General features: G+C 40.8%; 1 protein-coding gene across 3 annotated transcripts in view; it reads right to left on the reverse strand.

The window, feature by feature from the left end:
- The window catches only part of LOC131561595 (VPS10 domain-containing receptor SorCS1), a 256,935-nt gene that overhangs the window by 47,419 nt on the left and 184,068 nt on the right, over window positions 1-25,448 (reverse strand). For all 3 annotated transcript variants that reach the window (XM_058810941.1, XM_058810942.1, XM_058810943.1), the window contains exons 7-13: window positions 20,882-21,000; window positions 18,618-18,707; window positions 13,282-13,461; window positions 9,094-9,240; window positions 2,477-2,579; window positions 1,948-2,024; window positions 700-791 (exon numbers count right to left, since the gene is read on the reverse strand). In XM_058810941.1, the coding sequence (XP_058666924.1) occupies window positions 700-791; window positions 1,948-2,024; window positions 2,477-2,579; window positions 9,094-9,240; window positions 13,282-13,461; window positions 18,618-18,707; window positions 20,882-21,000 (808 nt within the window). The remainder of the gene's footprint in view (window positions 1-699; window positions 792-1,947; window positions 2,025-2,476; window positions 2,580-9,093; window positions 9,241-13,281; window positions 13,462-18,617; window positions 18,708-20,881; window positions 21,001-25,448) is intronic.

Consider the following 25,448-nt stretch of genomic DNA (forward strand, 5'->3'; position numbering starts at 1 on the left):
AAATAAACTAGAGATTTTGAACATCTGGCTTTTGAGTCCCCAGTATAAAACATTTTGAGGTTAGTTTTCGGGAGGATGAGTTTCTTCAGACCAGCAGTCCTCCCTGTGGGGAGTGTAAGTGAAAGCTTAGAACCACTCATCATTTTTTAAGACTTGGGTCTGGGTGCTTCAGATTTTGATATCACATTGACTGTGGTGGAAATAAATTGTTCAGAACAGCACAAAGGTATACACTGCCTCCTCACTCATGAATGCTAACTGCACTTTTGCATTATCAGCTACATAACCCTGAATGTATTCAACAAAATTCTGGTTCATGAGTGCTGCCTGCTAGCCTACACAGAAGGCAAGTTCATCAATAATTTTGAAATTAGGACTACTTTGGTAACTTAATGAGAGACAAAAGCATAAACAATACACACACACACACACATATGTAATAAATAAACAAATCCAAAAAGCCAAGATGTGCTAAATCAGGAGTGTTGTGGAATTACACTGATGATATCTCAGATCTGGCGAAGCCAAAATTATATAAACTGTAATTTCCAGGATTTCTTAGCTATATCTGACCTAATGTTTGCCAGTATCTTAACTAATACTTTCTAGAGCTTCAGAAGACTGGATGCATACTAAGTGCCTACTTCCTGGCATATGGAAAGAGGGACAGCAGCCATTTAGCACAAATGGAGTCATTACCAGAGGTGTCTGATAGGCAGAGATGTGTGTTTCATGGCAACAAGTACTCCACCTTGATCCAGGTACAGAACACTGTGCTCTTCCTCAAAGATCTGAAAAAAGAAAAAAAAAAAAGGTATTAATTCAAACCTATTATCATAAGAATCAAGAAAATGTCACAGTTCTTTAAGCAGGATCATGACACAGGACAGTTATATGCTAGGAAAATAATAAAGTAGAGGAAATTATAGATATATTTCCTGGACTCAGTTTTTTTTATTTTTTGGGTATTTTTTCCAGGTCCATGGAAAATCCATTCTTCTCTTGCTTGACAGAAAGTTAGAAATATGATCTTTTTGCAAGGATCAACAATTTCCCTCCTTTCGATGACAAATTTTTGTTTGAAGAAGAATTTCATGTGTTTGCACATGTCTGGCCCCATCTCAAATAATTGATTTAGGCAGAAAAATGAGGCTGGTCAAACACTGCAAAATAATTAGATTCTTGGATTATCAAATATTGGAAAATATTTTCTCTCCCTGTGTCTTTTTTATATTAACTTTCGGCAAACATCTGCTCTACAGTCTCTACAGCTGCATTTGTTAGTCTGAGAAAGTTACTCTTTCTCTCCATGACTTGATATCCCATTCAGAAAATAGGAGTAAACAGAATTTCCTGATCTGAAGATAAACACATTAGAGGAGGTGAGACTCCACTAAATATTAGGAACTGGATATAATTTCATCATCCAGTCTCTTTCCACAGGCAGGTAGCTTTGAACAAGGCAAACTGAATTTTGCCTTTTTCTGAATTTTGACTTTTTCTGCAAAATAATCCACTTATATGGACAACAAACTTTGGACAACTCAGCTTAGGTGAAGTGAGTCTCAGCTGAAGTGAGAAAAAATAGACCAGTGAAACTGCTGAGTTTTGGATAAGTATAGTCGTGGACAAAAAGAAAAATAGTTTGGTTGGGATGAGGGATTTACAACAGTAAAAGGTAACACTTTCTCTCCCCTTATTGTTCATAATTTATTCTGTTGTCTTTTCTATGGGATTAAAGTGAAGTCAAACTCTGAACAGAATAATAAAAATAATTTTCTGTTATATGAAGTCTAACAGCATATTCAGTTTTTCTCTTTGAACATCTTGGTACCTTTGAGAAAAAGCTACCCCAAACCAAATGAAACAAAAAGTAAGTGACAGATTGAATCTACTTTTATGATATTTCCTGATTTGTATTTAAACCAGTGATTCTGTGCTACTTACCTGCCTCCAAGTGTTCCCAGCATCAGAAGTAACAAACATGCTGATGTCATTGTCTGATAGCTCAGTGCCTATATTACCTGTAAGATGAGCACTGGTTAGTGAAGGAACCCTCAGAAACAGAACAATAAGCAAATCAGGGGAGTAAATGTATTTATTTATTTTGCAGTTGTAGAACTTCTGGGTTTGGGAGGAAAATGAGAGGGAAGGGGGAAGAGGGAAGATGTTTCAGTTTGAAAAAAATACATAAAAGACCCAATATATACAACTCCTCTACATGCAAAGGAAATACCCTGATTTGATCTTATGCTCACAGGAGTAGAGGGCTAGACATGATCTCCTCTGTCTTGAAGGCCAGTTTCCATAAAAAGCATATGACAAGCTGAAGGCCCATAAGGATTTTCATTTGACAGCTTGCCTCCTTTCCCAATACTGGGGGTGTGGCACCCCAGAACCATCCAACACCCTCCACAAACTCCAGAATTTATCCAGGTTTGCACATCAAACAAGGCAATTTTTAAATGTTTCATACCTGAAGCTACAATAATACTGGGGGCAGTGTCTCGGCTGGCGATGTTTCCTGATGTATAGGGGTTGTCTGAGACCTTCAGGTGAAGATGAAGGGAGCAATAGGGCTATGGAGAAAGGGGAAATAAAAGTAAAAAGCACAAACAAAAATCCATGCTCCTGTTTCCACAGGCCTAGAAACATACAGTGTCTTTCTGTATTTCCTCCTAATCCCTTAGATGGGCACAGCCACTTTGCCATCATTTTCTGACACAACCCATTCCCAGTGGGAATCTGAAGCACCAGGCTGAAACCAGGCTGAAACCCCCTTCCAAGGACCACATCTTTGAGGCTGTACCTGAAAGGAGAGGACCAGGCTTGCACAGGCAGATGATGGTAAGGACTACCTGAGGCTCCTGGCTCCTACTCTGTGAGAAGCAATCATGCAGATTGATGCAGATATGAAATGACTCTGAGCAGCACTGCCCAAGCTATCTATGAAACAAGAAGCAATTTAACCCTACTGGTGTGGTGCTGAATCGCCACTAATTAGCCAAGGAAAAAAACTTTATTTCATACCATTTCTTAACTCTTTTTGACATATGACTGCTCTGAAATGCACTGCAATAAATACAAAAAAGTATCACAACTAGAAAGTGTTCATTTCAAGTTTAAAGCAAAGCTTCATTGCCCATCTGGATGTGACCTTTAAGTTTTCAATACAAATACATCCATGGAAACCTTACCTACTTGCTATTGATTTTGTGTTCTGGGTACTCAGGTAAGACACAAGTGGTACAGAATAAATCAGTTGAGCTAGAAAGTAAGACAGATGGGCAGATTTTCAAGGCTGCCATTACAATTCCCTCCAAATCTGTAATGTGATATTTTCTGAAAATTTCTGAATGCTATTTTCTTCACTCGGGTTTTATTTCCAGAATTTTTTTTTCTTTAAAACCTCATGAAGAGCCCTTCATGAAACAGGCTAAGGGAGGAGCAAGGGAAAAATACTGGCAAGAAAACCTGAAGCAAACTGACCCATTCCGAGTGGACATCACACAGGAGCAGAACTGGAGCAAAGCCCATTCTTCAGCTTGCCCAGCCGTGTAAGAGGGGCTGTGCAGAGGAATCTTCAGGCTCAAAGGGGGCAGGTTTTCCTGAATAACACCAGCTGCCTAAAGGCTAGAGCTGTGACCCCAAGAGCCCTGCAGACCTCCTCTATAGGAGACCTGGTCCCAAAGGTCACTGGAGGAGGGCCACTTATCCATCCCATCTCAAAGCAGGTGAACGTGACTGAAATGGCAATTCTCCTGTGGAGAAAGGCAGGGCTCTTCTGGCAAAGGCAAACGAGGGTGCTGAGGAGAGACGGGAGCTCTCACTTATGTGAGACAGGAAAAGGGGACGTGGGTGTGCAGCAGGGAGCACAAGCTGCCAAGTGGAATGTACTGAGCAGCCTAACTCCAAGTGACAGCCTTGCGAGGGCAGCCGCGGGAGCAGCCCGGGGCGCCGGGAGGGACTGGAAAACAAATTGAGCTGACACGAATGCAGGAAGTGGAAAAGCACTGCAAGAGCATGAACTCTTTCCTTTTACATTTGGGTAGGTTGTGAGAAGACTAAATAGAAAACGTATTTTTAAAACTAACATACTCCAAGCCCACTTCAGCATTCTGAAGACAGAACCTAATGGCAACTCAGCCCATTCCCAACTCAGATGAGGCCTTGTTAAGATTCAATCTTTGTGCTACCAGAGGCTTCCTTTCAAATTTATCTCATTTCACAGATATAGCATATATAGCATATAGCATATAATATCTCTCCAATATTAAAAGCCATGCCATCTGTCTAAGCAGACAGATAGTCTTTTTAGTGGCATGACTTCTTACTGGTTGGAGTGCAGTAATGCTTAGAGTCTGTAGTGCCAACTGGCTATGGTGTGAAAGCCAACCTTTCCACTCTTAGCCAAACACCTGAAGTTACTGCCCATGGCCCCCCCACATCCTGACTCTGTGTTAGCATTCTCTTCCTCATTCCCCTGAACACCTTCTCAATCTGTCCTTATACAGTTCATCAACAGGTATTTTTCCAATTGTTTTGTGTTCTGCTGGTCCTTTTGTGCTCCTCCTCCAGCTCCCACAGCTTAATTCACATACAGACATCTCACTGGGTTTCAGAATTTTCATCAATTTTCTCTGTCCTTTTTGTCATTACCAACAGGCTACTAAAATCATTATTATCACCAGAATCACAGGTTTGTGTTTCCTTGTCTTGTCTTGTTTCCATCTGTGCTAACTGTTGCACAGCCACCAAGGGAAAGGCAACCACATCATGGAGCATTTAAACTCTAGATAGAAGATAAAGCACAGGTGATAAAGCCCCTTTCTCTGCCCACTGCCACAGTTTACAATTATGCTGGAGTTCATTACTTGCTTCCTAATATTTTCAAGCCAACACTCCTATGGGCCCCCCCTCAGGAAACTCATGAGTTCTTAGTAAAATTTCTCATAAACATCCACAAATCCACTTTTGGCTGTTCTGCACAGCCCACCTGAACTATCTCCAATGGCAGGACACAATACAAACCAAATATATTAGTGGCTGTCCCTCATCAGAAGTGAGAGAAAATATTATATATAACACAAAGATGATGCTGGTCACCATTCACAAACCTAGGGGTAGTCACAGTATTTTTTCACCTGCAATAGCAAGGAATAATGAAAAGAGATAAACACTTTCAAGAGACATATTCAAAACACCTCACTTAGATGCTTAAAATACCCTGCAGCAGATGGCATAAAGGTCCCCCTTTATGAGAAGAGGGTCTTTATCCTGAAATCCTTTTAAATTCCTATGGAAAAGACAAAAAAAAATGTGGGAGGGAATAAACAGATGTCTGGGGAAGCAAGGCACAGAGAAAATATATGACTTGCCCAAGGTCACATAGGAAATTTGAGATAGACCCAAAAATTGAATCAAGATTCTCCTGAGATTCAGCCCTGTGTTTGAACCACAAGTCCATCCCTGAAAGCTAATTGATTAACTCTCCCAGGCTCATCTCTTGCTAGACACAACTACTCCTCAGTCAACCACTTCACAACACCTGGTAAGTACTGAACTAACCCAGCATCTTTGGAATAAAATACCTTGGCAGCTATTTCATGAAGATTAAGTATATTCATCTTAGAATACAAGTGGTATACACAAGAAAAACAAAACCCTGGGATTAGATGGAATTTCATTGCTTTCCTCCTTCCTCATTATTTAGAGTTGTCTCACAAAAAATGTGAAGAAATTCTGAGTCCTTTTGAAAAACCACCTGGATTGTACTGTCAGTAGAGGCATGGTTTTGTCTGGCTCGCCCTGTGCTTCAACCAGATTCCTTCCTAACCTCCTTAGCCAACAACTTAGCTGCTATGTACTTACTTCTGTTTTAATTCTCACTTAGTTTAGGTTTAAAGACCCAATGCCCAGAGCACACAGCACTGCACTCACAGGCTGGGGACTGTGCTGTCACTCTGGGAAATGGCAGATCCCATTTTGCCAATGAGCTGGAACATATGTCATTGTGAGTCCTGAGCTACTGCTGGAGACAATTATGCTGAAAAGCAGCAGTGGGAAAGCATTAGTATCTGCTGTGCAGCAAGGATGGGAGACACTACATGTACAATGGACTATGAAGAATTCACTTATCTGCGCCATAAGGAAAAGCAGAATCATGTCAGGAACAGTTATGTCTAGAAGGAAAAGGAGCAATTGATATAAGGAGGTAAAACCAGTGATGCAGGGGTGGCTGAAGAGGTGAGTGGAGTTTGTGAAGTGTTTTAAATGCTAAGCTATGTCACACTGACAAGGAACAGAATTGCCTAAGAGCAGGGGAAAATTCCTTTTCTCTGCCTTTTTTCTCAGCAGAAAACCCTTATGGATCCCTGAGTTATTTCCAGGAAAGTAAACTTAGAGTGCTTCTGCTTCAAAAACTTTCCTACCACTCCCAACTTCTGTGGTTTATTCTCTATAATTTCTAGAATTCTTTCATTCCACATTCTGCCTTCATCTTCCCCACCATTAGGTGTGAACCTCAGATGGGATTTTTAAATAGCTTGTCTCTCTTGCAGAATTGCTATTTCACTTTGTGGTTTGGTACATTTTCTGTACTTCTATCCCTCCCTTTCTATGGCAAGCAGACTGTCTGTTCCTGTAAAACCAAATGAGTAAGTTTAATTCAGATTTCAGCTATTTGCTTTCTTTCAAATCTGCAAGTTGACCACCTGAGATTCTGCATGCTCAGCTGAGGTTTCCTGCCCTTCTGCCATTCCAAAAGCTGGTGAAAACCTAAGCATGGAGGAGTGAATGAAAGAGGCCTCTTGCCTGTTTTACCCAATGTTGGAGAAGAGGAAAAATCAACATGGCTAAATATTCTTCTGGCCTTATCACAGGGCAGGGCTGATAAAATACTTCCCATTCTCCTGGAAGGACAAAGACTGAGATACAAGGTTAAAGTCCATTGAAGATTTCTCCCTCAGCACCCTGAAATCACAGAACAATTCCTGCACTCCAGCTCAAGTCACAGAGCACTTAAGAAATGTAAACAGCATGACAAACATCTACTGAGCTTGCCCAGGTGGAAGTAATTCTCAGAACAAGTACATGGTTGCATAGAGTGCAAAATAAAAACAAACTAATGTTTAAGTAGTGGTTTATGTACAGTGGAGCTCCAAGGATGGAGATGCAATCCCCAGAGAACCATGTGCTTCTCCAGGTCAGTTCTCACTGTGTCCCTACAAGTGCCCACACTTTCTGCACCTCCTCCTGACCCTTTGCCTGGCTTGTTCAAATTTATCACCCCCAAGGGAACCCAGCTTGTTCAGGCATATCTGGTCTAATTTTAAATGAAGTTTATTGGATCTTCTCATGCCCATGGATATAGTAGCAAGATACAGTAAGGAAGGTAAGGCTTAAAGGGACCATAACTCACTCTCCCTTCATAAAAACTGTCCATTTCTATTTCACACAAAGATATTTAACCCCTTCCATTATATAATGGCCAACTACAGTGGCAGGTATAGCCTTGTATACAAAATACCCAATTCCTGCACTTATAGGCTCACTTATAACCAGAGTGGCAAGTCAGACTTTGCATGATCCCTGCACAAAAATACCAGAAAAGCAGTTTCAGAACTCTAACTTCAAATTCATGGGAAAAAAAATAAAGTCTACTTTTATTATTTTACTTCTGATGTGTTTTTTTTTTCTTCTGCCTTGCCAGTCCCCTAGGATATTATACTATCATATCATATAATAAAAATCTTGAGTTTCTGATTAAATTGGTTATAATTTGAGGTCAAAATGTCAGCATTTTTTTACTGAATATGTTCACTTCAGTTAAAACTAGATTATACTATCTATTTGAAACACAAAGGCCTCTTTACATAGTCCCTTCCAAAGAACGGAATGGCTTTATGCCTGATAAGTTTTTTGCATGCCATCTTTTTTAGTTTTCACCACACAGAAGTATCTAATAAAAATTCACTTAGTTACAAATTTTAAAAATTTGAAACCCAAAAGAATTTAGTCATGCTCTGAAATAACTCCTCTGTCTTACTCTCAGTCTTTCCTATTCATTTTGTCCAAACTGGAGAGGAAATGAAGGACTTGCATTTTGGCTCAATCAAAAAATCAATTATTTGAGCAGCTTCAAATATTTATTCTTTGCTCTTTCAATAGTGCATGACATTCAGTTAAGAGATTAGTGTAGCATTCAACTACAAAATATAATGCTGATTCAGATTCTAATGCCTCAAAATGAGAAATTATTTTTTTTTAAGATGCAAAACAACATGCAAGTACAGGACAGGAGCAGTAAGAGCAATCTAAATAGGGTCCCTGATTCTGCCTGGAACCATATTAGAATTAGTATAATTTTAAAGCTATTGAGAATCTCAAATACAGGGGTTCTGAATATTATCCCACTACTGTGAATAGATTGCATCAACTGAAAAATATGTCAAGATCAGTTTAGGCTCTCTAACTTCATAGAGGTCTCCAATTCTATTCACATTACTTATATTTCACTCTCCCTCTTGGAAGCTGTTTGCATATAACGATGATTAAAGACGTAGCTGTGTGTAGATCTATATCAGTAAGTACAGAGATGGATACAATTTACACCAACACAAAGCTGCACATATATTTGGATGAATGTGTCGATTCTCACTTATGAGCTCAAAGAGAAAATGATGAATGTTAATAAATATTAATGTCAAGAGAGCAGCCTGAAAGCAATCCCAGCTCTCTTTTCCTTTCAGCCTGTTTCCAGTTACTGTGCTCAGAGTTCTGAGCTACAGCAGCTCTCGCCTCCCATCTAGTGTCCAGAGAACTGACTGCCAGACACAGCATCCAGCTTCCCCTGCTCTTCCAGGGAACACAGCACTTCTGCAGAAGGCAGCTGATCCACTATTTGTTCCAGAAATTAAATTAAATTAACGTAAATTACAATGTACAAACCCCTGGAAGCCCAAGCCTGAAGCACTGCACTCCATGAGACATTGCATGGAGAGGGGAGCTGCCCTCTTTTTGTTATGTTACCTGGTAGAAAAAAGATTGTTCTGGGGTATTATCACCCCCCAAATTCCCCCCTCAGGTACTTACTAGGAGACAGTGAATGGGATTTCCCCTCAGATCCGTGTGCGGAGCCTGCAACAAACTCCAGTCTCTCCCTTTATTGTAGGTGATGAAAGTTTTCACTTGGTTGTCAATCTTCTTGTTAGCCAAGAACATTCCCTTTATCCCTGCTACCTAGGAAAAATTGACATGGCTGAAAAATAGATCAAGTCCATACAGGCTCTGTGCATGTCCTGTTTTCTCTGTCAAACCCACCAGGGCTCTGATGGCTCTGTCAGTGTGGTCAGTGTCAGGGCCAGAATTGCCAATGTACATCAAAGGCAAGCTGGAGTGCTGGGGAAGAGACAGAGCCATCATAGGTGCAAAGATGACAAATGGGAAAGAAATATTGTATTTCAGAATCATCATGGGAACATGGCAAGATGTCAGTAGCATTATCTGTAAAGTGACAACCTCTCAACTGTGTAGGCATCCTTCCCCCTGAAAGATGAAACATGCACAGGCAATTATTTTTCTCTTGCACAGCAGCAGCAGGAAGCAGCAGCAATTTTGGGCTTGTGAAGAAAACAGCAACACACACACAAACTTGCATTTCAGTGTTTCTATTCTCATCCAGCCTTCTTCAGACATTTCATCTAAGGATCTCAATGTGTTTCGAAACAATAATTATCAGTGTTTCAATGGGATAACTTGGGGCACAGAGGTATTTTTGTTACAATTTTGTATTTTGAGGAAACCAAAGCACTGGTGACTCAAGCAAGGCCACACAGAATGCCAGTTACAGAGCTGGCAATGAGGTCTTCATCCTTTCATTTTTTCCTGGTGTTTTACCCAACAGTTTAAATCCACAGACCTGCAGGAGGATTTTGCAAAGACATGACACTAACAGTTTCACATTGGAACTAAGCCTAAAAGTATCTGAGTGAGGAGAAAAAAAGAGTCAACCTCAAACCACAACTCACGCTGCAGAATGTTCCCATCTTCTCAGCACACTGAAAATCAATAGCCCAATAGCTGCTGCAGCTTGAGAATGAATTTGTTAGGCTGTCATTCTGCAATCTGAGTGATGCAATAAAAAGGGAAGTGATATCAGGAGAAGGAGGGGGTAAATGAGAAACTTTTTGGTTTCCAGCAAGTCTGTCCAGTCATCCACCTCACCTCTGCTTATGATGTAGAATTAGCAGAGAGAATCATTCATCAAGAGTTTTTATTCACAGAGATTAAATGACATGGCATGGCAAACAGTTACACAGCAGATTTAGAGCTTTTTACAGCTCAACCCATTTAATTATGTGGCTGGATTTGGATGCTACAGCTACCAGTGAACAGGACCTTATTGCACTTTAAATCACATGCTGTGAAACTACTTATACACAGTGCTTAGGTACAGCACAGTGATGTACTTAGTCATTCAAATAGCACCATCCTGAATTTCACTTGAAGTTCATAAAGACTTTGACATAGCTTGCTTTAAAGGGCAATAGTATTTAAATTAAATATTTAACTAATTCATTGTGGATATAAACAGAAAAAAGATAACCTTTTCAATTTACCAGCTAGATTGTTAGACCCTATCCAACTAAGTATTCAGGATTTCTTTGTTTTAGTAGAAAGGCACCCTGAAAAGACAAGGGTACCCCTGTCTCACAGTGACAGTGCATGAATAGACAGGGATGGAAAAAAACACATATTTCTGCCTTTACTACTAGAGGCTACAGCCTATAGTTGCAGTTGTACTTTGCTTTGCTGCTGTCCCAAAATTGTTCTATTATATAGTCCCTGTGAAACGCTGGCCATAAATGATTAAAGAGCACTTTATATATCGAGCAATAAAAGTGCTCTGAAATCCTGATTTTTTTTTTTTCTTTTTATGATTCTAGTCACAGGCTGGGATTCAGAATCCTTTCCTGAGAAAGCAAAGTTATTCTGTCAGTCTTGGACAGCTTTATCTTAAAAAAAAGACTGCACACACATGCTTGTGTACTCTCAGAAGGAAGAGACAGACCAATTGCACATACACAGCCCTGACACACACAGGGAGCTGCTCAGCCTTGCTGCTCACACAGTGATTGCAGAGAAAGGCCCAGGCAAGCGAGTGCATGACTACCAGTGGTCAGAGAGGAAAGCACTCCATCAGCTCCTCCACAGGAACTGTAGAATCCTCACCACCCTGAATGCATTCTGTGCAGATACTAATGCTGCTCTACAGCTTCAGAAAGATCCATACAAGACACTTGAGCATACAACTCTTAAGACATTTTTCACTCCCCATTACCACCTTCATACATTGAACATACTCCTCAGCCAACATACATACTTCTAGGAAAAAGTAATTTCCAGAGTGGCAGGGACATATACCATAGCTATAGACACAGCTATAGACACACCACCTCACAGTCTGTTATCACCTCAGTCATGGATTGTCACAGGTGGGACTGTCTTGCTGTGGACCATTCCAGCACAGCCTGGGCAGACACAGGAACTAGAAAGGGCACTCAGACTGTGGTCAGTGATTTAGCTCTTCCCTCACTTTAGGATGTGGTCTCTAGGACAGCCTTTTTGTGAGCTCAAGGAGACAACATGAAAGAATTTTTATTTCTTTGTACCCAGTCCAATTCCCTGCTTCACAGCATTGAGCAGATTTATTCTTGATTTAGAATCAGCTTGGGAATTACACACACAAACGTGTTCACTGCAACCAGAAGAACTTACTTCTAACACCTGACAAACATGCAAATTAAACAGGCCTTTCTCTGGCATCTTCTCTAATGTTGATGCTTTTTTAAATATACTGCTGCCACCAGAGAAGGACTCATTTGGCAATCTCTCCACTTACTTTTAATTTATCTATGGATTTTTCTCCTTCTCTTGCCTTCCTCTCCATTTTTCCCGAGATCACTATAACAATTTGACTCAGAGAACCATGCTGGCTGGCTCTGTTCTCTTCCAGCAAGAACATCAAACTGAAAGGAAGGTTTGTGCCAGGTTCTGTGTCAGCCAATATTCCTTCTATCTAGATACTCAGCAGATATGATGCTCTAAGTCTGATCCCATCAATTTCAATCCAGGTTGCTGTGTGGTATCAGATGAATAAAACAAAACAAAAGATTTTCTTTACCCCCTGGGATGTAGGACACCTTTACATAATGCAGTAAAGCTGCTTCCCCAGCTGACAGTAATAAGAGGCAACAGTTTTTCCATAGGCTGCCAGCACTGCAGAGAGATTAATGGTAAAAAATGTCCAAATGACTGAAATGGCAGTGCCCATCCTCCTCCAGTCCATCTGCACTGATGTATAACTCTTGAGATTTCTGGACAATTCAAGGTGGTTTCCAAGTAGAGGGCAGGAAGGAAGGAAAACTACAGAGCAGAGCTAATATTGAGACAGTGATGGGGAAGTACAGGAAGCATCTTCATCCTCAAAGGCACTCACATCTACTTTATGACCTTTATTCTAAATGGTCAGAAAAATACCCTGGAGGAGACCTGAAAACAGAACCTGACCCTCAGAACAGCAGCTGAGGATTTAATTTCTCCTCAGCTGAATGTTCCAGAGGGAAAACAGGCAGGAGAGCAAGAGATGGACAAGGGCACATTAGAAGTCCTATTGTTAGGATCAATTGTCCTAGATTATAGAAGCCAATGCAAACTGGCATTTGTACCATGAGCTTAAGCAGAGCACACTTGTTCAGAAAAAGGCTCAGGGTAAAAAGGGCATCAAAATGAAGTATGAGAGTTTCCATGCACATGGGATAGCCCAAGAGAGCATATCAATAACTACTTAAGTTCCCAGAATAGTCCAAGCTGAGAAAGGTGACAAGGACAGCTGAAAATGGCAGTCTCTTCTAAAACAAGAGATTAGGTTGCCAGAAATGCAGCAAATATTGGAGAATGATACTACTGAGACTGTTGGGAGCTTTCAGAGCCATAGAGCCAACATGGGTCCAAGCAGCATTTTGGCTGACAGAGTTCCTCTTAGCAACTGTGGAACTGAATTCCACAACTTTTTCCTATGCATCAAAGAGCCATGAGCTGTTCTTCGCCTGAGAACCTACTGGTGAATATAGCAGTAAATCCAGGAAGGGTAAAACTCTGTATTTAGTCATTTGTTGGCTTCGCTGTTCACATGCATTTTATGACACTGATGTGCAAGGAGGGAATTGGCATCATGTGAGCTTCTGAGACAGCAGTGAGATATTTGGAGTTATGACATACCTCATAGAGGTCAATCATCACATTCCCCTCCAGCCCTTGACTACTCTTGACATTTTCCAAGGCCAGGGTGAAGTAGACCCCTCGGGTGTCGGAGATGTACAGATTGTACGTGTCGTTCTGGTTCCACTCTTGAACAGCTGCAAACACCTGATTCTCATCTGTGCTGATAACATGCATGTCCTGGGGAAAGAAAAGAGAGGCAGGTTACTTGGGGGAGCTCTGTGCTGCCATTTCCAATGGCACCAAAGAAATTGGGGAGGAGCAAGGGATATATTTAGGCTGGAGTTTAACGGGGAACTCACTAGACAATACAGTGGCAATTTACTATTTTATTGTCCACAGCCACTCTAAGCAAGTATTCCATCCATGAATATTTTACACCAGCTCTCTTCTGCCAATTTTCAAAGTAGTAATTAACTGATGAGGTGTTAATTGAACATTACCATTGGCACTACAGCATTAAACAGCAGCACTTACACTCCCCTTACCAACACCTTCGTTTTAATGAAAATTTTGTCTGGGGAATAGGAAGGATTGTTTATTTGTTAGGGGTTTTTTCTGTTTAGCATCTGAGTGATTCCACACATGACTATGGAATCACAGATATTAATAGTGTAGGAGTTTAAAAAAAAGAAGAAGAAAAAAAAACACCATCTGAAACATCTGCTTCTTGCCCAGCATTCACAAGCCAAATATGCTCAGGACCTGATACAAGTAGGAACTAATGAGGGAACATCTGCTGCTATCTACTGTTTCTAATGACAATGTGGGCTGCAGCCAAGGCCCTGGACCACTACACTAAACAGCACACCCCAAGAAATAGAAAAACAACCTTAATCCTCACTAGATATAAAGAACAGATATGTAGTTAGATCACCAGCACTATGAGTGAAGTTTTGTTCTACTCTGCTTCTCTGTGTTACAGCAGGCAGGAAGCAATTATAAGGTTGCATAAGTGAAGAAAAAAACAGGAACTATTGAACCTGATCTCATCTTTCAATGCCTGGAGAAATTATTACCCATTTTATTTTATTTTCCATTACAATGGAAAAAGCCACCAAGAGAGAGATTGTTATAATCAAATTCCCAGGCTCTATCTGCCCAGCAGAGGCATCCTGAGTTCTTTGGTGCCATAAAAATCTGTGGAGGTAGGAAAAGAAATGAAGATTTCTTAGCACCAGGTGATTCCCAGAAGACTCAGCTGTTCAGTCTGTTTTGGGCAGATATCCTAAAGTTATTCTGCTTCCATGAATCTCAGCCAGGACTTTCTATATGAAAACTGAGAACTTTATCAGAAAATATACTCTTTGGAAGCAGATGCTACTTCTCCCTTCTGCTAATAATAGTCTTTGAAAATTCAGTGTCTGGTGGCTTTTTACGGAGGATTAATACTTCCAGATGAAGTCTTGTAATTTAAAAATAAAAAAGTAATATAATGAAGAAATTTGATCTATGAATTTGAAAGTGGATTCACCATGGAGTTAAGATTCAGAACAGTTGCTTGTTCATCCAGATCCAGATCTGAATACAGAGTGGATGAATATGCACTTGATTTACTTTCTTCTTTGCACTGGAGAAAATCATGTCCCAGAAGATGGGCTCGATTTGTGAAGGAACAGATTGGCTTAATTCCCGAGGCAATAGGAAAAGTAATGTAAGTCCCACTGAGTCCTACTAATTTTGGTGGTGAACAGACATCCTCTCTCAGCTCCAGCTGTGCCAGGAGGAGTTACAGCCACAGCTGTTTGTCAGTGGCTCCTCTTTTCAGACTGTCACCCTGGTTCAGCCTGCTGGTAGATCTACACCAGCAGGTGTTCCCAGTGTGCTCCAGGCAACATTGGCTAGCACAGCTCTAATCACAAGTGTTAATTTCTGCACATGGGCACACATGGGCAGGCTTCTGCATTTAAACATAGGCAGAAACTAAAACTTGCTTTGCCTGGTGAAGGTACTTCCTCATTACCTTACCATTTCATTTAATAGTTTTGTAAAAACTGGAGGAGAGGGGCAAAAAGATACTTTGATCAACACCAGAGAAAACTAAAGACAATTTCACAAATGCTGAAGAAGGAAATGAGTTAATTTATTCACTAGGTGCTTCCTGCATTTGATCAGAGCATGCTGTAAGATGGAAATCTACAGAAGATTCCAGTATGGCTGAAGGAATTTAAGCCTGGGGAAGCAGAGATTGAGATGGAATTGGTATAATATATGTAATGCAGGAAGTCAAAAAAGATAGCATTCCAACTGTGTGCCTTTGGGAATAAATTAACTATTCCTCTTAATATGGCCTTGTCCAACAGATGCAGCAATGATGCACAGCTTTGATAGAAAAGGATTAGTAAATGAGCATCAAACAGATCTTGGACCAGCATCTGGAATTTCTTCATTTCCACATTGGGAAAATTAAAATTAATCAGCATATCATATTATGTACGTTTTTTCAGGATAGGGATTAATTTCTTGGGGAGGAGGAATAATACAAAAAGACAGCCTTCATCTTGATATAGCACAAGCTCCTTACAGAGATGGAAGAGGACAGGAATGTGAAGCAAAGCACCTGTCTCAAACAGTCATTATCACCTTTAGGGGCTCCCCTTGCATTTGTCTACTGAGAGCCCAAGCTTTTTTCTCTCTGTTCCAGAACATACTGGAAGTACATTAATATGCAGTTCTACTATCTGTCCCTTTTGCCTTTTCAAAGACAAAAGTAACACAATGCTGTACATGGGTTTGATCAGGTGTCTCCTCAACTGACTGAAAGCCAAGGCTTTCTGAATTACTGAACAATTGCCCCTTCTGCATTTGGTCAGGGAACATTTTTCCTGGCAAGATAAGTGGTAGGGATGTGTAATGCCAGTTTTATTCTGCCAGCTCAGTTGGTCAGAGCATGGGGCTAATAACAACAAGGTTGTGGGATCACTCCCCAGTGGGCTCTTTACTTAAGAGCTGGACTTGGTGGTCCTTGTGGGTCCCTTCCAACTCAGAATATTCTGTAAAATGTCTGTGAAGATGCTGGTTCTTGCCTTTGCCTTCTGTGAAATTACTGGGGCTGTCAGCTCTTTTAAGGTCTGTATTCTTATTTTTTTTGGTTGTTATTTCTTCTTCCATCAGGATGTACATCCTGAGGTTGAAAGCAGGTGATGAGTTCAAAACAGAGGTACCAGATGCACCCATCCCATCCCTATTCAACTCAATACCATTTAAGACCAGGTGTTTATAAAAGAGAAATTGCTTGACTTGCTTCAATATTCTCAAATGTCTGCCCAGTGCATTGGTCTAAACTGGAGTAAATGCACCCTGTGTGCACTACAGTGTGTGACACAGCCCATATTGTAGTGCTGTGGTATGGAATAGGCAGCATCAACCCCCAGATCAACATCACTGCAACAATTAAGAGGTCTCAATAAAGTCTATTTACAGGGTTAACACAACCTGTATGCACATAGGCAGGCATCTGCTTGAATGGAACAGAGTTTCAAGTTTATTTATTTAGGCTTTTAATCAAAGTAGCTACAAGGCTGCTAATGTCAACAAGAATAATATTTTAGTTTGATTTGCTGTAGGCCATCCTGCCTGAGCAGCAGCATCACCTGCCAAGGCTGCCTGCCATCACACGCCTCCAGCTCAGGAGGAGTGACACACAGAGACAAAAAGCTTGGTATTTCCATCTTCAATTCCAGAAGTCACTTAGTACTGTTTACCAAATTTGGCCCCTCTTTCTTAGGCTGAAGGAGATGAAAGAGAATTTGGGCATAAAAGAAGCTGTATGTTCCAATTCCTTGAATAATATAACTCTCTGTGCATTTTTCATAAAAGTGACTATTTTGCTTTGATGGCAGCCTCCTAGACAGCCACAGCTCTGCTGCAGCTCCTTCCAAGCCAAACGCAGCTCTCCAGACTTTGAAGATATTCTGAGGTTGTGACAAAGCATCTTTCTTTGGGTCAAATAACATGAATATATTGCTCCAATTCCTGTTCTCTGGAACACATTGTAATTTAACTCTAGCACATTTTCCCTGGGCTTCCAGTGAATTCTTTGAGAAGGTGGACAAAAAATAAGTGTGGGCTAAAGGAAACAATAAGTTTAAAGCAAACAGCGTCTCTACAGATGGTCTGCATTGGCTGTAAATCACAATTTTTATTTGGCTTTTACAATAATCATGCTAAAATGCAGCTCTGTTGCTAAGGGCTCTTTCAAATAATACCTATTTAAATCTGATGTGGATTTACAGAGTATTTTCACTTGCTTCAGAAGGAAGTTTCAAAGTATCTTAAAATGTGGCTGAAAATTTTGAGGCAGACCACAGATCTCCTGTGTAAAAGCTAAGACCTCATGGCTTCTGGTGAGGTCCTCACTGTGCTGCAAGCTGGTTTCCAGGGCTGTGAACAGCAGTAAAGGCTGCAACAGCAGCCTAGGGAAGCTGAGGCACCAGAGGGCTGGGTTTGAACTGCAGTCTGTTTACATGAAGGTCACCCAGTCAATCCACGATCAACAGGTCTGCTGGGTTGAAGAATCAAAGACAGCCAGTTGTGAAATTAGCAAAGTTATCCCTTTGAACATTTCTACCATAAAATCTGACCTTGCTCTTTCTTTTTTTTTTTTTTCTTTTTTTCTTTTGACAATCCCTGCTTAGTTTCTGGGAATGCATTTGTCTTCTGATGTTAGACCTCCTATAGAATCCATAAGATCATTTGCTACCTTTCAGCTTAAATCTCACTTAAGACAGACTCTATCAAGAATGAAAAGGCCAAAAAAAAAGAGGCCTCTTTCTTTGTTAAGAGCCCATTAGGATACCAGCTGCAAATTGGTGGTTTCTTCAAAATGAAGCTAACATTTTACACAGGTCTTTCAAAAATTCAGCTTCAGAAGGCAGACATATCCTTTCAATCTCCAATGCTAATTCACCATTGTTAATTAGGCTGGAGACAGAGCAGGCACACAGAGACATCTTTCTGCTTGGTTCCCATTAAAATCTACTAATGAGGCAAAGCACAAAAAGCAACCCATACAAGAGAGTGAGAGGAGAGGGGAATTTTAAGACCAAAAAAAAAAAAAAGAGAGAATTCCCTCCAAAACTTAATTAATTAAGCATAAAGAAATTGTAATTAACGTGGGCTGTGGTATCTGTCAACATTTCACGCTCATGTCCTTGACTAGCCAAAGTGCTGACTTTTGGTTTTGGTCCTTTCTTGCTTGCAAAAGTTCTGTTAAGGAAGAATACTGTTTTCCCTCACTACATGTCATCTTGCAGTTACTTGTGTTGGACTCAGGATCCTCTGTGCAACCCAAATATCTGTAGATTCATATGGGGATTCTAGCAGTAGCAACCTACCTTGGGCAGGGAGTACTTTGGCAGCTTCATCTGTGCAAATGGGCTCCTCCTATAAGAAACGTAATAATGTGGTCTTCCTCCTGATGTCAGCTATGAGAGAAGCAGGAAAGTTATCATCAGGTTTGTTTTTTTTTTATTACCAGAAAGAATATCAAACAAAAGCTGTTAAGAGAAATACCACAGTGTGGTGGCAATCGCTTAAACTGCAGTGCTGTTACAGCTGAGGAATAAACATTGATCCAACTGACAGTGGCTGAAAAAGAAAACAAGAGGAATCCCATTTTCAGCAAAGAGAGACAAAGGCTAGAATCTCATGTGAAAACTTGTGAATAGTGAAGTCTTGACTTCAGCTGGGCCATTATGTCACCTCCTGAGAGCATAGCTCTCCTGTGCCTTACAGAACACTCTCTGCTCTTTGCTATCTCTAGGCTGTTGATTACACCAGCACATTGGCAGACACGAGGCTTGATTTTTATTTCTACTTCCAGCTTTGGCTCCTGTGTGGCCCTGGACAAGCCATCACAGGTATCTGCTATCGGATCAGCTAAATATTCCAAGGTAGGGAGGGCAGGAGAAGCTCGGTCGATTTGGTATTATTGTGAATCTGGTCATATATTTAAGTGCATAAATACTGAGGGCAGACCTTGAAAATGCTGGGTTAGAGCAATGAAAAATATCATTTTCTACCACCTATTAAAGGAGGGAAAAAGAAAGAAAAAAGCTGTCAATTTTTTCTGGCTTCCAGTGCTGCTGAAGTATAATCAATGTTTGTAAAGTACTTTGAAATCCTTGGATGAAAGATACTGAAGAACAAATATTCCAAGGGATTCGCTGTGCAGAACTTTGCTTTAATTGTTTGATACCTGAGCTTATCAAGACTTTTCTTTAGTAGTAAGTGTTTTAAAATGCATTGCAGTAGTTTGAAATGCAAGATACACAGAGGCCAGGTTCATACCAGATTAAGTAAAATAAGCACTATTTCTGATTTTAAAGCTCTTCAACATTTTTTTGAAGGGAACTGGGCAAAAGTTAGGGGAAGGAAGACCAGAAATATTTTTTAATGAGAGAGTGTGAGTTTGTAAATAAAACAAGTTTAGTGCAAAAATAAACTCCCATTCCTTTATCCTACTGCTTTTAAGCCTACTAATTAATTCCAAATGGCTTAGTTGCAGAAAAGCCAGATGGAGATCAAGGAAAGAAGGGAAGGCTAGAAGGAGGGTGTTCATCCATTCCTCCAAGCACACACAACCTGGCACAGGGTCATTCCTCCTCTGAAGAACAGAAGGGTAACACCAGCTCCAGCATCAGGCAGGATGGTAAAGAGAAACACTCCAGCTCCTGTGTCAGTCGAGGCACAAACACAGAGCCACTCTGGAGTGAGAGTGTGGCTGAACAGTGACACACACCCCTGTTTTCCCTGCCTCATAAACATTTCCCTTTTGCCTCAGACACACTAGGCACAAAAGCTGTTCTGAAGCATACGTGCCAGATTTATTTGTGGATTATTTAGACTGGTGTTTAAGACTGAGTTCATTAACTGAAGCCAATTAGTAATCAACTAACCCAATGTAAAATATCAATTCCACTCACAAGCATGCTAAAATATAAACTGTCTGGAAGCCCAGTTTAGTGCTAGTGATCTCCAGCTCACCTCCACATTCCCTACAATTCTGTTGTTGTTTTTCTCCTCTTCAGCTGATATTAAATGGACACTGGCAGCAGCCTAATGAAACCCACAGTGGTTCAAATCTATTCACCAGCTTTCACCTGGAACACAGCCTGGCTGAGCACATCCCATCTTCTGCCATTTCACTATAATCACAACTGAGGCATAACAATAAAGCCCGATTACTCCTTTGGTGCTTTCCCTGACTCCCTCCCTTCTTTCTTATTTCCCTCTTATACTGAAAAAAGCTTTGGTCTTCTCCCTTGTAATAGCAGATGAGTGACACACACTTTCCAGCTGGGGGGTAAAAGCAGTAATTCCAGAGTGCTGATGAGATTGCAAGGAGTGGCACAGAGCACTCCAGCACACAGAGAACATACTTCAGGCAGGAACTCTATGGCCCTACAGCAATAGGAAACTAGAGCTTAAAGGAACACAGTTAGCATTGTATCAAACTGCTCCAACCCACTCAGTGCCTTTATGGATCTGAGCAGTTGCAAACTAACACACATGCAAAGGAATGCAAGAAAAAATAATAGAAGACAAAATAATGTAATATAAAGTAGTAGAACACATAAGAGAGGAGGGTGTTCTGCACCTGAACAAAGACATAATCACCCTGGACGATCAGGGAGTTATGGTCAATGTAGCCTGGAAAGGGTTTGCTGCGAGTGGCTTCACTGCAGTTCTGCATCTTGCAGGTGATGTATTGGGCATCTGAAAGGAAAAGAACAAAAACAATACACTTGAGATCCTGAGTGCAGATTCTTCCTACTGTCATAAACCTGTTTGCTGAGGTGGCACTTTTGCTTCCCAGATCCATGTGAAGTGAATTGACACCATCCATTCAACACCACAGAGCCCTTCTTTCCCCTACATCCTTCATAAATCCTTGATTACTTTCTTCCTTTAATATCCCTCCTTCTTTACCTGCCTCAACCTCTCAATATTTCTTTCATTCTGCCCTAGATCAGATATCAGAACTATACATTTTTACCAAGGGAGAACCTTCTGTGATGCACCTCTGTATTTCCTACCGCACTTACACTCTATAGAGTAATTCAGATCAACTTGGAAAGTACCTCAGACCAGCTTCTGTTCAGGGGTTTTACCTACTTTGCTGTTGACAGCATAGGTAGATGCACTCTGGGAGACCTGGGCAATCATTCCACACTCTCTTGTAACTAGAAGTCTTAGCAGTTTCAAATTAAATGGCTAAATACAGCCATCCATCTCACAGCCATGGCAGCCATCTCATCCACTGTCACTATGTGGGATGTCCCCACCTCCTATTCTGAAGCACTGCAAGGTGCCAATCTCATAATCTGTCACCTGAAGAAAAACAATTTGAATTTCTTCATGGGGACAATTTACCCTAGAATACAGAACCAGATTCTCAGTAATCTGTTTGGACTCTTCCAGATTCATTAAGAACTTGCACTTTGTTTTATGACAAAACTGAGCCACACAAGGAACAATTTTGGCTTTTTAACATTCATACTTACATGATAGAAACACTACATTGTATTTAATGTTAAAAGTACTTCTAATAATTTTCCTTGGAGAGACACAGCCCCTTCTTTGATATAATTACCACCTTGAGATCAGAGAAATAGCATTTTACACTGAAATAGAAATGGCTGGAATTTTACCAACTTGTATTTAATCTTGGTTTTAATTAAAATCTATCATTTGACATTTCTTTCCTTGCTTCTAAGGGCTGTTGACTTCTGCTGGAAGCAGACATGCAGGGTAACGAACCTTCAGGAAAGTTCAGTGAAGGATGATTTTTTTTCTCCAGCATTTGCAGGGTTCTTGGAATATATAAAGTGCTATGTATTATTAGTTGCTGCTGTTTATAACATTTTATGCTTTCGCAGCTCACTGCAAAGCATTAATGAGCACAGCCTGGGCAGCATGATCGAAATGTATTTCCCTTCAGAGGGACATGATTTTTTCCACATTAGCCACGAGAGGGCAGGGAACGACATAATTCCCAGCCTGCTCGTTCCTGTGAGCTCAGGAAAGTTCCCTTTCAGCCCTCTGCAGCCAGGAAAAGGGGACAGGGGGACACAGTCTCTCCACCACCCAACAGTGCTGTGTGGTCAGCATGTTCCCTCCTTGCCCTAACAGTGCTGAAAGGTCTCTATAGGATCTCAGAACTTTCTCTTCTCCAGGCTGAGCAAGCCCAGCTGTGTCAGCCTCACATGCAGATGTGTTTCAGCCCTTGATCAACTTTGTGGCCTCCTCTGGACTTTCTCTAACAGGTCCACAGCTCTCCTGTGCTGAGGGCTCCAGAGCTGCACACAAACTCCAGGAAGGGTCTCCCACTCTGCCACAACAAAGCTCCCGAGTGAAATATGTGCCAATCCTGAGTTCAGCAAAGCAGCCTCAGTTGAAATGGTGCTACTGCCACCTGAGCTGTAAAAAGTCTGGGGGATTAAGGAATCTCCTCCACAAGAGATTTTAAAGAGCAGGCCAGGTTGACATCCATTAGAGGAGACTGAGGTTTTTTGGATTGTGCTTTAATGGAGGAATGGGGACTATCCCTATTTCTGCTGTGATCACAGGAGTCTGTGCAGCAGTGATTGTATCATTGATGAAGATTTACTAAGGCAATTCCTGTGAACTTTTACAGCGCAATTCTCCGTGGCTTCAATTCTAAAATGCCAGTAATAACTACTAAAGGGCAGAGCACTGAAATTGCTTAAGCTAATCTCCCAAACAGCCAAACACTGAGATGTGCACAACAGGAAAAGCTCCTTTTGCTACAGGAGACAGAAAGAAGGAGAAGCAGACTTCTTGCAGTGCCTGGTTCTCACTTTTTTTCCTAGGGGAAGATTTTCTGTGTTCACATTAACTCAAGGATTTTTTCCATTTCATTCTCGCGGACATTTCATGTGACTTCATTGGCAGAGGTTTGTAATTTCGCATTAATTAATGTCAATTAATGTATTCAGTTGCTAAGCTCTGGAATTAATTTCATTAGTTTTCTCGCACAGATGTTTTCCCTGCCATAGGTAATTAGGACATTATGCTTTTCATTTCCAGAACCCTTACCTCCAACAACAGCTGCTGTTTTTAATATACAACAACAAAGTCACACTGTGCCTAGACAGAAGAACATAGCAACTCCCAGCTCTTACACCCCCAGATGCATTCATTTTTGACAGGTTTAGACACCCAGAGTAGGAATCTTCTCAGGGAACGGCAGCTATTTCTAAAGAGGAAGCAAGAAAAGTCACAGAACGTAGCGGTGGAGACATCTTGTAAGGGAAATCTCTGAAAAAATTGATCTGTTTCAGTGGTGAAAGAGAATTGCAAAAGCTAACACAGAAAATGTTAAGAGCCAGGGGGACCCTGTGCCATGAAATATTTTACTTTTTCCATTTAGCTTGAGCACCATGCTTGTATGTTCCCAATACAAATGGATCCAACCTGTCCCAGAGACATTTCTTGGCTCAGCTGGTGAAGGAAGGTTATTGGTGGTTACTGGAGGCTGGTTGGCCTCTGAAAAGGTAAACAGGAGAGTTTTAGATCCCTTCCTAAAGTAGTGGGACTATCCTATTCTTCAGGATATTTTGTTGACAAGTGCTTTTTTTGGATTAAATCAAACCCTGACATCCACTGCTTCCTAGTGTAAGCTTGCAGTTATGTCTTCTCAAAACCTTATCAGATCACAGAGAGTCAGAGAAAATGGTCACTCTACTCTGCAAATGCATAATTTATATTTTTCTTGTCTTTAGTTCACTGAGGAACGTGTCTTTTCCTCTATCAATTAGTCCACTGGGGACAAGTCAGGAGTTTTATACAATGTAGTAAATTATCTGTTTCACAGATTTTCTGTGGAGCATCCCAGCTCATTACTGAGCAACTCAGACATTAGGGATAGTTTCTGCTTTTGAAGCATGACTGGCATCCTGTAACTAATGACCCATAAGAACATGGTAGTGACATATGTCACTGAAAGACCCAGGCCTGCAACCCTTCTCCCTCAGTGACTAATAAAACAAGTCTAGGTTGCCTTGGCAGGGCAGGTACATCTTCAGCATTCACAACCTCCCATGGCAATGAATTCCACAGTTTAAATAAATGTTCTCCTGTACTTTAATCTTTTGGTTTTTTGAGAAACACATGAAATGACTGTTCTTTATCCATTTCCATCTGGTCTGAACGTTGATTTTTGAAACATGCATGGTATGGGAATATGCTCACAACTCTCCAGGACTCAGCAACTGCAAAGCAATTAACCAGTAATGAAGATCAGTGAAACGAAACCATCCCATTTACTAACTATTCACAAATCTGGTTTTATCCTGCTGCTACTCTTTCTTCATTGCATGTTAGCATCAAAAATCTTTCTTTACACAGGGAAGTATATCCTCCACCATTTCTGGGATAAAACTATAATGAGAAAAACTAACAGATGTCCTTCTCCAGGACAAATACTAATCATGATCAAGAAAAAAAACCTAATTACAACCAGGAAAAGAAAAAAAAAAATCACTGCACAGGTTTAGGGGACTAGGGGAATTAATTCACCACTGTAGCTATGTTAGGAAAAGACTGCCAGGCTAGGCTGCCTACTCATTTTTTCCACAACAGTGATTGTTTTATTCTTCCCAGCAATTTCCTGTGAAAACAGAAATTAAGGTACTAGTGCAACTTTGTGATTCAGGCACTTTTGGCCAGATGCTCAGTCCCTGTGGATCAGCAAGCAGAACATGTCTGCTGGCCCCAGGTGAGACTTTGGTCTTAACCTGCATCACAGCAGCACCTAAATTATCTTTCAGTAGGAAAAGCTGCTATGTAAATCAGGACAGCAGAAGAAAAGCAAAGGAAACAAAACTACTTTTTAAATATCAGGAGCTCTCTAAATCTTTGCCAGCACATTAGAAAACACCTTAGCTTCTTTCATCCATACTTTAAAAAAAATTAAAAACTTTAAATAAATTGGTCTCTTATCTACAAAAGCAAAGGTATGGCTCATAAATGTAATAGTTGTTTTACTGTCTACAGAAGCTGTCATTCAGACATCCCCTGAGTCAGTTTTGCCATTCTCTGGAGGGCCACTGGGTACCCAGTTAGTTTCCAAGTGCCTTGTAGGAATCCATCTTTCTAATTTGCACCAACAGTCTGGATTTCTCAGTAGGCACTACCAGAAT

This window comes from Ammospiza caudacuta, chromosome 9, assembly GCF_027887145.1.
Source record: "Ammospiza caudacuta isolate bAmmCau1 chromosome 9, bAmmCau1.pri, whole genome shotgun sequence".
Classification (NCBI taxonomy): Eukaryota; Metazoa; Chordata; class Aves; order Passeriformes; family Passerellidae; genus Ammospiza; species Ammospiza caudacuta.